This window comes from Erinaceus europaeus, chromosome 6, assembly GCF_950295315.1.
Source record: "Erinaceus europaeus chromosome 6, mEriEur2.1, whole genome shotgun sequence".
Classification (NCBI taxonomy): domain Eukaryota; kingdom Metazoa; phylum Chordata; class Mammalia; order Eulipotyphla; family Erinaceidae; genus Erinaceus; species Erinaceus europaeus.
The window spans coordinates 56,617,559-56,633,491 of NC_080167.1; the positions used below are offsets into that span (position 1 = coordinate 56,617,559).

Consider the following 15,933-nt stretch of genomic DNA (forward strand, 5'->3'; position numbering starts at 1 on the left):
TCTGGTCGCATCCTGCTAGTATCTGGAACCTGGTGGTTGAAAGGAGAGTTAACATACAAAGCCAAACAAATTGTTGAACAATCATGAACCTAAAGGTTGGAATAATGCAGATGAAGCTTGGGGGTCCTCCATTTTGTAGATAGCTAGTAGGCATATTTTAGTTATATTTCCAAGAGCCTGTAGCTATACTAGTGTTTTTTTGTTTGTTTGTTTTTGTTTTTTTTGCCTGAGCCTGAAATCTGAAATGCAGGTGGATCATAATTATTGTCAGGGGAGATGATGTCATGGCTAGGAAAAGGACCAGAAAGTTGAATCAAGGAAGAGAAGAGCTCCCTAATATGGGAAAGGGGTATAAATATTATTGTAAACCCCATCAATTTGATGTGATTTGGGGCCCATAATTAGCTCAGGAGCCTGTGTGACCTCTACATCCCTCTAGATCTGAGCTCACATTCTGTGGTCATGAGTAGGAACATTCCATGCTGCCCCAGTATCGACCCATCTTCCTCAGGTGTAGCATAGAGTATGTTGTCCAGCCTCCCTTCAGAGGATGGAACATTCTCTACCATTGTTGATCCAGGTTGAGGGCAAGGTGCGATGGGGGCCCACAAAGGGGTCTATTTTGTTGTTCCTGATAGAGATGACCAGAAACAATGGAGAGAGGGATTTATTTGAGGTCTAGGCCCATCATGTCTGTTTGGGAGACTCAGGACTCCCCGATTAGGACCCCAGCTAGTGGAATGGCCTGATAGTGACTAAAGAGTCATTGTTAAAGTATGCCAGTCTTTTGCCCTTATTCAGCTTTTGCAGTCCTTGCTTTGCTAAGGTTAGCTTTGGAGTGAGTAAGAGAACTATAATAGGAAGTAGGTGAGGAAGGTATCTAAGTCTAAGTGGACACTATTTCATTATGAACTTGATACTGACTCACTACAGACTATTGTGTATTTTTGCTTTCAGGTATATATTTTACCCTAATTTATAGATACATGTGAACATATGCTCTATCTTATGGTATCTGGCCTATATCTAGGTTTTGGGACTTTGTTAGAAAGTGAACCTCCTGGATGGAATTAGAGAATACCATGAAAGGAAAGGTCTCACCCGAGTTAAGGGTTGGCAATCTATGCCTGATGTCTCTGTACACAGTCTGAGGTGAAGCATGCTGAGATGGTACTTGTTGCATTGATTAGGTTGGAATCAGCAGATACAATATCATTTTGCCTGACTTGAGAGAAGCATGCAGGGAAGTGAGCCCCACCCCAGAGGTTCCAAGATTGGGAGAAACATAGGCTCTATAGACGAAACGGGAGATTCCTGTTGTCTTAGGGTTTAAGAAGACAATAGATAGTTATTGCAACAATCACATGGTTTGGCAATTGGGTTAGCTTTGAAGAATCCCTTTGTTAGGATTTGCTGTATCATACACACCCTCACCATATTTTATGTTCTTTGACATTATTTGCATATAGCTATGCCACCAGCTGCTTTTGTTCTCCCTGGATTAAGCTTTTAAGAGTCAACATATCAAACATTCAGCCTATGTATTAAAAAGACTCAGTCTTTACTTTAAAAAGCTTGAGAAATTCAATCAGTTTTTCCCTCTCATATTAATTAGTGATTGATATGACTATAAATTGATAGGAGTGTACATAAACACCGTTCCCACTACCAAAAGACTATGTCCCATTCCCTTCCCCCCACCCCCCTGCCCCATGAAGCTGAACATTCACCCTCACCCTCCACCCAGGGTTTTTTCTTTGGTGCCCTACTCCAAATTCAGTCAACTCCTGCTTTGAATTTCCCTTTCTGTTCTTTCTCAACTTCTGTTTACAAAGCTTACTTTTATACAGTGAGGGCCTTGCTTAAACCTGGGTTTTGCCCATGACAAAGAAGTTCACTTCCTGGTGCCTGGTGGTAGCGCAGTGGGTTAAGTGCACATGGCACCAAGTGCAAGGTCAGCTTAAGGATCCTGGTTCAAGCCCAGGACTCTCCACCTGTGTGGGCTGGGGGCGGGGGTCACTTCACAGGTGGTGAAGCAGGTCTGCAGGTGTCTAACTTTCTCTCCCCCCTCTGTCTTCCCCTCCTCTCTCGATTTCTCTCTGTCTTATCCAACAATAAGGACAGAAATAACAACAATAATAATAACAACAAAAATAATAAACAACAAGGGCAACAAAAGGGGAAAAAAAGCCTCCAGGAGCAGTGTATTCCTAGCGTAGGCACTGAACCCCAGCAGTAGCCCTGGAGGTAAAAAAAAATTCCCTTTCCAAGTGACCTATTTAACTGACCCCATAAACTTTCTCCTAAACATCATTTTATACTTACTTTCAACTTTTTATATTCTCCAGTGTCTCCAATTTTTTTTATTTTTTAAATATTTTATTTACTTATTAATGAGAATGATAGGAGGAGAGAGAAAGAACCAGACATCACACCAGTACATGTGCTGCTGGGGGTTGAACTCCAGACCTCATGCTTAAGAGTTCAGTGCTTTATCCATTGCACCACCTCCCGGATCACCAGTGTCTCCATTTTTTAAATTTATTTATTTTCCCTTTTTTGCCCTTGTTGTCTTTTTATTGTTGTTATAGTTATTATTGTTGTTGTTATTGATGTCATCATCATTGTTGGATAGGACAGAGAGAAATGGAGGGGGGAGGGGAAGACAGAGAGAGGGAGAGAAAGACAGACACCTGCAGACCTGCTTCACTGCCTGAGAAGCGACTCCCCTGAACATGGGGAGCCAGAGGCTTGAACCGGGATCCTTCTGCAGGTCCTTGCGCTTTGTGCCAACTGCACTTAACCTGATGCGCTACCGCCAGACTCCCCAGTGTCTCCATTTTTATTTCTCAGTCCAAAGATATAAATAAAGAAATACAGTTATTATTCCATCCTTAATACATTTTTGTTTTTAGTAAACATCTTACCATTTCCTGCTGACTAATTCACCCTCCTTCATGTGTACTTGGGGCTTTGACCTATTGCTCAAGGCTTTGAGTCACACTCACAGCTACTTCCTGACATTAAACCTTAATGAGCACGAATATATATATATATATATATATATATATATATATATATATATATATATATATGTATATGATAAATTGAAAAGCTAAACTAAATCAAACTTTTCATTTTTCGGTTCTCACTCTGGCATTTCAGCAGTTAAAATGTCCAAATGATGAATTATGGAGTAAGTGCTATTACTACTATTTTAAAAAGAAATACTACCTTTGGCTTTGCACAGACTTATAAACTGTGCCTCACAACCTCTTGTTAGTGTTGTTCTCTGACTACAGGTGGCAGGTGCTGTATTCAGACAAATCTAGATTCTGTGTCTGCTTTGTTCCTAAACTTCTTGTTATGTGTTCTGACCTTCAAGTTTCCAGTGTTCTTATCTACAAGATGAATTGCTAGTAGGTACTTTACACAGTTGTTATTCTACAGACCGTATCTAGAAGTCTAGTAGAACCACAGCTATTGTTCATGTTGTTCTAATTTATATGAGGTATAGAGGCCAGACATTGTGCACCTAGTAAGATGTACATGCTATCATGAACAAAGGCACTGGTTCAAGCCAAGGTCCCCATATGACAGGGGAGAAGATTGCAAGATTGGTGGGATAGTCCTGTAGGTGTGATGTAATTAAAAATAAAAAGACTTGCTGCGGTGCAGAAAGGACTTGGCTGTGGCACGGCTGAGAGTGAGTTGAAAAAAATCAAAGCTTTATTATATCGTACAGTAGTACAGGGTATAATATTTTAGGTACCACAAAATAAGAAATTAAGAGCAGGGGTAAATAAGCCAGTCTTATAAGCCTATGAAATAGTTACGAAAAGTCAGCCTCATGAGATAAACAATTACCGACCGAGGTATAAGTTACTCATATCATCAGGAATGGTGGAGTTGCATAGGCACTGGGCCCCAGGGATAACCCTGGTAGCAAAAGAAAAATTATATATATTGATAGTATATACACATTTGAGAGACAACAAAGTTTGATTTTTTTTTATTTCTTGGGGAGGGGATCAATGGTTTACATAAATCATTGGTCTACATTGCATGGACTTGATGGACTTGGTTTGTTGGAGTCTCTAATTCACATTAGACATTCTAACCACAACACATAGTTAAGGGCTCTCAAAATTACAAGCATACCTATATCACAGGGCCTTTAATTGTGTGTTTTATTCATTTTAATGGTCTCTTTTTTGTTTGTTTGTTTGCCACCAGGGTTATCACTGGAGTTTGGTGCCTGCATGACTGCAGTATTCTTGGCAGCCATTTTATTACAGAGGGAAAGAGGGAGAGGGAGAAGTGGGGGGAAGGGGAGGGAGAATAGAGAGGGAAAGGGGAGGATATCGAAGGGGGAGAAGGGAGAGAGAGGAGAAAGACACCTATGATATTGGTCTTGAATCTTCCCCTATGAAATGGGGACTGGGGGTTTGAACCTGCATCCTCACATATGGTAACATAAGCGCTCTACTTTGTGAGTGACCACCTGTTCCCATGTTTGATTTTTTTTTTCTTTGCTTAGGATCTTCTCATTTATTCTATGTACTCTGTGGCATTCTATTCTGTTTTCTTTCTTTCTTTCTTCCTTTCTTTCTTTCTTCCTTCCTTCCTTCTTTTGTTTTGCATTGCAATTTTTTTATATTCAGTTTTCAAAGCCCAATTTAAATGCTGACTCCCCTCCTCCCCCACATTATACCTTGAGAGTTTCACAGAACCTTCATTACTCATTCATGCTACCTTACACCTTTTCTTTTTTTAAATTTTTTTTTTAAGAAAGGATTAGTTAACAAAACCATAGGGTAGGAGGGGTACAACTCCACACAATTCCCACCACCCAATCTCCATAGCCCACCCCCTCCCCTGATAGGTTTCCCATTCTCTAGCCCTCTGGGAGCATGGACCCAGGGTCATTGAGGGTTGCAGAAGGTAGAAGGTCTGGCTTCTGTAATTGCTTCCCCGCTGAACATGGGCATTGACTGGTCGGTCCATACTCCCAGTCTGCCTCTCTCTTTCCCTAGTAGGGTGTGTCTCTGGGGAAGCGGAGCTCCAGGACATATTGGTGGGGTCTTCAATCCAGGGAAGCCTGGCTAGCATCCTGATGGCATCTGGAACCTGGTGATTGAAAAGAGAGTTAACATACAAAGCCAAACAAATTGTTGAGCAATCATGGACCCAAAGCTTGGAATAGTGGAGAGGAAGTGTTAGGGAGGTACTCACTGCAAACTCTAGTGTACTTCTGCTTTCAGGTATATATTTTGCAGTAGTTTATGGATACGTGTGAACATAAGCTCTCTCTCACAGAAACTGGTATATATCTAGGTTTTGAGACTTTGTTAGAAAGTGAACCACCTGAGATGAAACTAGAGTGTACTATAAAAGGAAAGGTCTCACCCGAGTAATGAAGCTGAAGGGTTGTCATTCCATATGTGAAGTCTCTGGACACAGTCTGAGCTGAAGCATGTTGAGGTGGCAGTCGTTGCTTTGGTTAGGTTGTGGTCGGCGGATGCAATATTATTTGATATGGATTGGGAGAGGCATACGGGAAAGTGGGCCCTATCCAAAGGTTCAAGGACTGGGGGAAGTAGAGGCTCTATAGTGAAGATGTGAGGTTCCTGCTATCTTAGGGTTCAAAAAGACAATCGATAGTTAATGTTATCATCACATTATTTGGTAATTGGGTTAACTTTGAAAAGTCCTTTTGTTATGGTTTGCTGTCCAGTACCCAGTATCTTGTATATAGCTGTGCTATTGGATGCTTCTAATCTACTTGGTCTAGGCTTTTGAGAGAGTCCGCATATCAAATACACAGCCTATATATTAAAAAGATTCAGTTTGTGTTTTGAAAAACTTTGAGACATACAATTGATTTTCCCCCTCTCATATTAATTAACTAGTGATTTATATGTCTACATTTTGCTAGGAGTGTACATAAACACCATTCCCACCACCAAAAGACTGTGACCCATCCCTCCCACCCATTCCCACCCCCCCACTGGCCCAGGAAGCTGCATGTCTACCCCTCACCACAGGGGTTTTACTTTGGTGCCCTACTTACAGTTTGATCAGGCCCTGCTTTTAGTTTCCCTTTCAGATCTTCTTAGTCAACTTCTGTTGATGAGTGGGATCATCCCATACTCATCTTTATCTTTCTGACTTAGCTCACTTAACATAATTCCTCCTAGCTCCAAGATGGGTCAGAGAAGGTGGGTTCATTGTTCTTGATAGCTGCATAGTCTTACACCTTTTCTATATGGTATCAGGGAATCAGTTCACGTATCTCATTTGTGATCCTCCAAATCGTACTTCCTTCTTTATTGACAGTCAGGTCAATTAAAATGGGGTATAAGAGACATTTAATGACTTAAATGAAACTACAACATTCATAAAAATCCTATCTCATCAGCCTTTGATACCTATATTTGGTCATACTAAAATATAGAGAGCAGATTGAATATGCATTCCTAAATTTATGGGAAGCTATTATAATTTTAAGTTCTGTTTCTGTTACCATCACATTTATCCAACAAGTAGAATGGTACCTCACTTAGGATTAATATGTGGATTAAATAAATAGAAAAATGAATACTTTTTTTTTTTTTGCTTAAGTCGCTGGGGCTCAGTGCCAGCACCATGAAACTACCATTCCTGGCTGTCATTTTTTGTATCCCCCCCTTTTATTAAATAGAGCAGAGCAAAATTGAGAGAGGATGGGGAGATAGAGACAGGGAGCAAAAGACAGACACCTGGAGACCTTCTTCACTGCTCATGAAGCAGACTTTCTGCAAGTGGAAAGTGGGGACTCGATCCCAGGTGCTTGTGCTTGGTAATATGTGTGCTTAACAGGGTGCTCTGCCGCCCAGCCCTCCCTACCTTTTTTTTTTAAAAAATCACTTTAGAGTTCTAATATCTTTACTTAGTAAACTATTGTCAGGATGGAAAATAGCTCACCTGGATAGTGCCCCTGTTTTGCCATCCTCAAATCAGGTTTGAGTCTAGCCCCCACCATGTTGGGGAAGCTTCAGTGCTGTGGTGTGTCTGGCTCCCTGTTTCTGTCTCTATTCCTAAAAAATTAAGTAGGCCCAAAGCAGAATGGTAGGGCCCTGGCAACAATAACAACAGCAACTACAACAAATCAGCAAATGAAACCACTGGGTAGACTGCCTAGTCCCCACCGTTATGATTTGATGTCTAGTTTTAATCTAGTCTGAACTCTTTCTTCTGACAGTTCTCCTAATATTTTATTCTCATCTTTAGGTCTATTACAAGAAGTTTGTAATTCCTTATGTGTATCCTTTTGAAAGATTGATTATATTTCTTTCATGAGCTAGAGACAAAGGGAGATGAAGAGCAGCATTCTGGCAGATGTGGTGCCCAGAATCAAGCTCAGACTTCATCATCGCAGGTTCAAAGCTCATCCAGGCCACTCAGTATATTTTATTAATATAGTTTGAATGTACATGTTTTGAGGGCTGGGCAGTAGCACACCAGGCTAAGTGCATGCAGTACAAATTGCAAGGACACACACAAGCATCTGATTGGAGCCCCCAGCTCCCCACTTGCAGGAGGATTGCTTCAGAAGTGGTGAAGCAGGTCAGCAAGTGTCTATCTTTCTCTCCCCCTCTCTAGCTTCCCCTCTTCTATCAATTTATTTCTGTCTTATCCTATATAAAAAAAGGGGGGGAAGGGCTGGGTGGGACAGAGAGTTAATCATACATGGCATGAAGTGCAAGGATCCCATTTCCCCTCCTTTCTAGATTTCTCTCTGTCCTACCCAACAACAATAACAACAACAAGGGCAACAAAATTGGGAAAAATGGCCTCCAGGAGCAGTGGATTCCTAGTGCAGTTACCGAGCCACAGGGATAACCCTGGAGGCAAAAGAGAGAAGAGAGGGCATGCAAATAGTTTTTTTGATAATTTTGAATTGAAAATAGAAGAGAGTACTCCTTTTTAGTGAATCTAGTTATTTATTTAATCAATAAAATCCATTCATTCTCTTACTGTATTAATATGCTTTTTCTGAGTGGAAGCACCTTTGTGCATTTCATTAATTGTGTCTATTATTAGTATTGACTTTCGTAGGATTTCATATTGAGAAACCCGCTTCATTTTTAAAGGTTTGTTTACTTTTTTTGATGGATACTGGGGGGTGGGTGGAGAACATAGCGCTGCTCAGCTGTGACATATGGCATTGAAAATGGAACCTTCAGTACCTCAGCTATACGAGCTCTGTATTTTAACCCTGAGCTCCCTCCTCAGCCCAAAGAATTTTGCTTTAAAGAAATGTTACATGTGTTTCATAAACACTGTATGCCAGTGTCCTTTTGGGAAGATAAAATTTGCAGTTCATTTGTATACACTGAGTGGCTCACACCCATTTATTAATTTTTGAGACCCTCTGCCCCTCAAGGAAGACAAGCGAGCAGAATTATGTCCAGTTAATAGTGTCTTGAAGGCTGGACTTGCATAGCATGCTTATAAAGCCTCATGGGCAGCGTCATGCCAAGGGACAGATACAGTCATGTATGAATGACATTTTGCTGGAACCCTTGCTGCCTTCTCTTATTATTCTTCCTGTCAGATGCTTCCTGAGGAGATCTCGTTTTTTACTTGTTCCCATTGTTCTCCTGTATTACACCACAGGAACTGCTTCTCCTTCAGAAATAAAATGTAGTGTGAAAGGCAGTAGAAGCTAGCAATCAGCCCTTAAGAAGGAAATCACCTTGAGTGCTATAAATTGGAATTTCAATTAAATTAGTGAGCCTTTTCTATAAAGACAGTAAAGACCTTTCAGGAACCTTTCTGACTTTAGCTCTGTGTGAATAATCAACATTGTGGTCTATTTTTATTATGGATAATTCTAGCTCCTTTTTGTCTCACCTAAGATTTCAAACAGTTGTTCGGTGCTTCAGGTGGAATTATCTGTGTGAATGTAGTGATCTACTATTCTTTAAGCCTAAAGGACAGTGTTACTACATTATGGGTGTTCAGCAAGGAAGCTGAGTAGGTAAAGCACAAGATTTGTGTTGTGAGTCACAGGTCTGATCCCTGACATCCCTGTGCTGGAGAGGTGTTCTGGTTCCTTAATGAAATAAATTAATGAAATGCACAAGCAAACCAATAAGAGAATAAATACAACTTTAAAATGTAAACTGTTCATTCAAATTTATGCAATTTTCACCTACTAAAATTAACTTTTACCTATATCAGATAAATAATCCAAAATCCTGCATGTGTGTATGTATGTGTCAGACTCTTCATGTGGAGAGGCCTCTTCTCAGGCACACACTCCTGGCTTACCCGCTCTGTTTCACACCAGATGTGGAGGCCCAGAAAGAATGTTCTGGGGCAGTAGGAATGAGCCAACTGGATCTCTCCCTGTGTTCGTAACTAGAGACATAGCCAGAGATCACCAGGGGAATGTTTCATGAACAATCCATTTATTGAACAGCAAAGTAGGGTTTGTAATGGGTTGTAGGGGAAAGTAAGTTATCCATTCCATATATGGTTTGGGAAAAGAGGGACAAAGAGAAACAGGGGGTTGGGAAAAGGTCAGAGCATTCCTAGAAAATGTTGAACAAGGGGTTTAGTTGATCAAAGGAACGAAGGAAGTAGGGTTATCAATAACCAGCAGAGAGGAGCCTTAAGAGAGGAGATGGATCATGTAAGATTGAAAGAACCGGAGGAGGTGGAGGAGTAAGGAGAATGTTCTTGGTTATAGTTTGACAGAGCAGAACAATGATGTATGAGCCATATATGATCAGAGAAGATGAACTTCTATTAACCTCTGAGTAAATGAACCAACTGGTTTGAGAACAAGGAAATGTGCTGCATGTAGAGTCTTTTGTGAAGCAGGGAGGCTGACAGAGGAGACGTTTTCTGGTGGTCGTTTTCCTCCATGCTCGATCTTAGGTAGAGAGAGACTGCTGAAAAAGTCGTGCATCCAGACTCCCACTTTTCAATAGGAGGTTCCACACCATGCTCAACTATGCCTCACAATTTCCCCACATGTATGTATGAATATATATGTATGTAGACAGGGGGGAGGGAAAAAGGGAGGGGGAGGGGGACAGGCATTAGAGCACCACTCAGCTCAGACATATGGAGAAGCAGGGAATGAGACCTGAGCCTTCATATAGTCAAGTCCTGTGCTCAACTGCTGAGCTGTCTCCCTAGAAGACTACTATATCTTTCTTTATAATTTATTGCTACCAGAGTTATTGCTTAGACTTGGTGCCTGCATGAGGGAACTATTACTCCTTACTACTGTTTATCCACCTCTCCTCACCTCTTCCTTCCTTTCTTCCTTCCTCCCTTCCTTCCTTCCTTCCTTCCTTCCTTCCTTTTCCTCCTTGTTCATACAGACAGAAATTGAGAAAGAAGAGGGAGAGAGAGAGATGGAGAGGGAAACATCTGTAACACTGCTGCACCACCCAAAGATTACACACACACACGCACATGCACATGCACACACAGAGTGACCAAGAGCTTGAGCCCAGATTATTGTGCTTGTTAATATGAGAGCTCTACTAATTGTGTCACTGCCTGCCCCTAGTAGATGTTTCAAAGGGAATCTTTGTGCCAATTTTCAGCCAGTACTAAAATTTTCAGCAGTACCCATGCAGCAAGGGACCCTTGTTCAATGAGTTGAATTTAAATGTGCATTGACTCACTAAACAAACACATATTCGGAACCTATTCTCTGCCAAGCTCAGTTTTAGGGAGGAGAGGGCCAGAGGCCAGTAACATGGAAAAGACCATTATCTTCATTTTCATCATCTTCATGAGCCTCATGCATGAGCAGTGCTCTGAAGGAGATAGCCTGTGGCAGGAAGGACTGAATGAGGATTTCATGAGGAGGTGCCAATTCCACTGGCACAGGATGGAGAACAAGTAAGCTGAAAGGGAAAGAGCACGTTGAAGAGATTTGCGGCCTGTAGAGCACAGGGCTTGCGTGCCTGAGATCCTAAAGGTCACAGGTTTAACATCACTTTATGCCATAACTGAGTACTGCTCCATTCTATTCCTCCTCATTTTTTCTTCCTTCCTTCTCTTCTTTCTATCTATATCTCAAAAATAGCTTGATGTACAACTGGTGTCTTGCACATATGTAATTATAACTGGATTGCTATATATATATAGAGGGGGGGGAGATATAGAATTTGAGCTTCCCCTTGTACCATAGAACCTCCCATGTGGTTCCAGAGTTCAAACTTGGGCATGACAAGTCAGATACCCTACCCCTTGAGCTATCTTGCCCCTAATTAAATTAAAACAGAAAAAAGGAGCAAATTTGATACAGACATGCTGAGAGAGGGGTAGGAGGATAGGCTACTGAAGGACTGGAAAAGGGTGAATGTAGCTGGTCTGGAAGGGATGAAAGGAGGCGTGGCCCTTTGAGTAGTTGACTTAGTTATTAAGTGATGTTATAATCTGCAGAAGCAGGTGGGAGTAGATAGCATAGTGGTTATGCAAAAATACTCTTGTGCCTGGGGCTCTGAAGTCCCAGGTTCAATGCCCCACACCACAATAAGCCAGAGCTGTCCAGTGCTCTGGTGTTTCTCTCTGTCTTTCTCTCTCTCAAAAATAAAATAAATAAATTACTTTAAAAAATAAACTGCAGAAGCTGATTAGTAGGCATATTATCAAAATGAATTAAGATATAAATTTTAAATCAAGATAGACTTTTTATCAATACCTGTGCCTGCTATACAGCTGAGTGTCACCCAGAACCCCTCTGCTTTAATCTTTATTTTAACTAATTATCCCTTTGATTCCAAATCACTGGGCATCAAAGACTAACCTTGGACTAGGCTTCTCTTCTTTAGATATCAGAAAGATATGAGATTCCATTAATTAGGTGTGAATTTCTCATTCTCTTCAATGCAGAAGTTACACGAGTGTCTGGGTGTAAAAGTTCATTGATGCTAGTGAATCTTGAAAAAGATGTTGCAAGATCTGTATATGGCCGGTTGTTTTGCACAGTTAATTTTAGAGTAACTAGAAGGTTGGTCTACTTCTTCAAGTATCGGAGGAACAACAGCTTGATTGGTATCTCTTCTCAGAAGTAGAGTGCCAGCCATGTTTACTAACATTCATTTCCGAAGAACATTAAACTATGAATATGTGATGTCTTTGGATACACCCTTCAAACATTTTTCTTTCTTTGATCTACATATTTTGTAAAATGTGTAGTTCACAATTGAGTGCTACAAATCTGTTGACATCTTTCTTGATTTGGGGGACCCCATTCTATTAACTATTCCCTCTGTTCTACTGCTTAGATTAGATACTTCCATATATAATTCCCCTTGAATTATGACAATAGAATACTAACCTATAAATATTAGTTAATTTGAACTAATCACAATCACAATACTGTATATATTTACAGATGCATAATGATAATATGTGTGTACACACACTCATTTCTTTGTTAAGTCATTACTATTCACATATCTAATTCTTAGGAGGGTTTAAATCCGTAATAGTAAAAGCAATGGTTTGTTTTTGTTAATATTTTTTTAATTTATTTTTTTTTAGTTAAGAAAGGATAAATTAACAAATCCATAGGGTAGGAGGGGTACAACTCCACACAATTCCCACCACCCAATCTCCATAGCCCACCCCCTCCCCTGATAGCTTTCCCATTCTCTATCCCTCTGGGAGCATGGACCCAGGGTCATTGTGGGTTGCAGAAGGTGGAAGGTCTGGCTTCTGTAATTGCTTCCCCACTGAACATGGGCATTGACTGGTCAGTCCATACTCCCAGTCTGCCTCTTTCTTTCCCTAGTAGGGTGGGTCTCTGGGGAAGTGGAGCTCCAAAACATATTGGTGGGGTCTTCAGTCCAGGGAAGCCTGGCCGGCATCCTGATGGCATCTGGAACCTGGTGACTGAAAAGAGAGTTAACATACAAAGCCAAACAAATTGTTGAGCAGTCATGGACCCAAAGCTTGGAATAGTGGAGAGGAAGTGTTGGGGGGTACTCACTGCAAACTCTAATGTACTTCTGCTTTCAGGTATATATTTTGCAGTAGTTTATGGATACGTGTGAACATGTGCTCTCTCTCACAGAAACTGGTGTATATCTAGGTCTTGAGACTTTGTTAGAAAGTGAACCACCTGAGATGGAATTAGAGAATACTATGAAAGGAAAAGTCTCACCCGAGTAATGAAGATGAAGGGTTGTCATTCCACACGTGAAGTCTCTGGACACTGTTTGAAGTGAAGCATGTTGAGGTGGCAATCGTTGTGTTGATTAGGTTGCGATCGGCAGATGCAATATTATTTGATACGGATTGGGAGAGGCATGCGGGAAAGTGGGCCCTATCCAAAGGTTCAAGGACTGGGGGAAGTAGAGGCTCTATAGTGGAGATGTGAGGTTCCTGCTGTCTTAGGGTTCAAAAAGACAATGGATAGTTCATGTTATCATCACATTATTTGGTAATTGGGTTAACTTTGAAAAGTCCTTTTGTTAGGGTTTACTGTACAGTACCCAGTATCTTGTATATAGCTGTGCTATTGGTTGCTTCTGATTTTGTTAATATTTTTAAGTATCTGTTTATTTATTGCCACTATGGTTATCACTGGGTATAAGTGTCTGCACTCTTCCTGGCAGCCATTTTGTCTCATTTTTTCTTTTTCACTATCCTCCTTCTTTCATTTCTCTGCTAATATTCTTTATTTGAGTGAGTTCAAGTATTTGAAGAAAGTACAATACCCAGGTGTCAGCACCTACACTATAAAACATTAACCACCCAATAAAATGGTAAAAATTTAAATATATAAAACAGTATGAATGAAAGGTAAGGAACACCCATAGCTCTAAAGTCAGGGTTCTGTAAACTGTTAAGAGCTCATTAAGGGGCTGGGTCATGGTGTACCTGGTTGAGCAAAAGTGTTATAATGCCCAAGGACCTAGGTTCAGGCCCCTGGTCCCCACTTGCAGGGGGAAAGCTTCCCAAGTGGTGATGCTAAACTGCAGGTGTCTCTCTCTGTCTCCCTCTGTCTCTCTCTCTACTTCCCTTTTGCTCCTTAATTTGTGGCTGTCTGTATCCAATAAATAAATAAATAAAGATGATATTTTTTTAAAAAAAGATTTCATTAAATATGGAAAGTTCTGCATCCACAATTGGAGAGAGGTAATTAGCTGAGTAAGATTCTTCCAAATAATGGTGTCTCTGCAAATGCCCACACAAGTTACTTGCTTCTTCTGCTAGCACTGCTTTGGTGACACACTGAAGTGGACTACTTTGCCTCTGCTTTGATGAGTTAAAGTCACCATGGCTATAATGAGAGCTCCAGTTCACTGGCTAAATACTCGTGTCCTAGGTGACTGGTTTTTGTTTCTCTTGTTTGTTTTGTGTTAATTATTGCTCTAATGTAAACTTCTTTACTTTCAGACAGAGAAAGGAGTATCAAAAGTATGGCAGGAAAGTGAGCAGAGCTCTGGTGCTTGTTGGCAAAAGGCTATCATCCTGCTTGGGAAGTTAAGGAATTTTGAAGTCATATTTCAAGGCATCAGAACAAGGGATCTAGGAGGAGGAGCTGCAATTGATGACATTGAATTTCAAAACTGCATGACTGGTAAGTGTGTGGTAAATCATTTTCATTTGCAAACACACTTATCATCTAGCCATTTTATCTTTGCTTAACAGGTATGGCATGTTCTCTCATCAAATCTCTTGTATATACATAAAGATCAATTGAAAGAAATAATTATGCACTTATCGAACTTGCATTCTCAATTGGGTGGTGATAGTTTTTCCTTCCTTCAGTTGCATAAGTGATTTCTCTCTTCCTTTCTATACACTTTTAAGTATGTAGAAGTGTTCTCTGGTTTTTGTTTAAGATTATTTTATTTATTTCACAAAGGGAGGAGTAAGCGCCAAAACTTACCCAGAAGATGTAATGCAAAGGGTATATATAACCTGGGGTCACTGGAGTGAAGTCCTGTACCCCCAAAGTCATTTCTCTGGCCAACTGCATTTATTTTTTCAGTTTAAATTAAGCCAGTAAAGACAGATAGGAGTTGGTGGTTAAATGAAAAATGACTTCTTTTCTTCCCTTCCTACCTCCCTTCCTCCTTCTTTCCCTTCCATCTTCCCTTCATTTTTCCTGTCCTTCCTTCCTTCTTTTTTCCTTTTATCCTTCATCCAGCAGGGTAATTGTTGGGGCTCAATGCCTGCGGTAGGGTTCCACCACTCCTTATGTCTTTTTTTGATAGAAATTAGGATATCAACAGAAATAGAGGGGGAGATACAGAAAGAAAGAAACACATCATTTCCTCACCACTTTTGAAGCTTCCTTCCTGAAGGTGGGGACCAGGGACTTGAACCCTGTTTCTTGTGCATGGTGATAACATGTGCTCTATACTGGGTGTACTGCTATCTTGCCCTGAAAAATGATTTCACTCAGCTATAATTCAAGCAGAACTTGAGTTGAAAGCAGTCTCTGGGCCATTTCAAACTGCTTCTCTAAGAAGTGAACAACAATTTGCTACCATTTATCACTCCTAACTATGAAGTCTAATGACGCTGATTTTTATTTACAGAATGATATGGGATATGTCAAAATAATTATAAATACATATGTGCAATTTTACAGTTTGTAGAATTTTTTTTCTGACTCCCAAAGTAGCATTGTGATGTATATTGCCTGAGGTAGAAGTTGTTTCTGTAGATTCTGAACCAGCTTACTTGGAGGCAAGCCCTGGGTCTGGACAGCTAAGCCTGAAGGATAGTGAATGTTTTGTTGCTTTCATAGTAGCATATCACTTCATTGAGATTGGCCAGGAATTCGGGCTCTGGTTTTTGGCGATGTTACAGGTTCTGCTCTTTTTATGAGCAGAAAGACTTCAAAAGATTCACCTGACTAGTAAATCCTTTAGAATTTGATTTGCTCCCAGCTTGCAG

General features: G+C 40.6%; 1 protein-coding gene across 1 annotated transcript in view; it reads left to right on the plus strand.

Annotated features, from left to right (window-relative positions):
- The window catches only part of MALRD1 (MAM and LDL receptor class A domain containing 1), a 580,642-nt gene that overhangs the window by 337,261 nt on the left and 227,448 nt on the right, over positions 1 to 15,933 (plus strand). Inside the window, exon 29 of the mRNA XM_060192257.1 lies at positions 14,422 to 14,605. Coding sequence (XP_060048240.1) covers positions 14,422 to 14,605 — 184 coding nt within the window. The remainder of the gene's footprint in view (positions 1 to 14,421; positions 14,606 to 15,933) is intronic.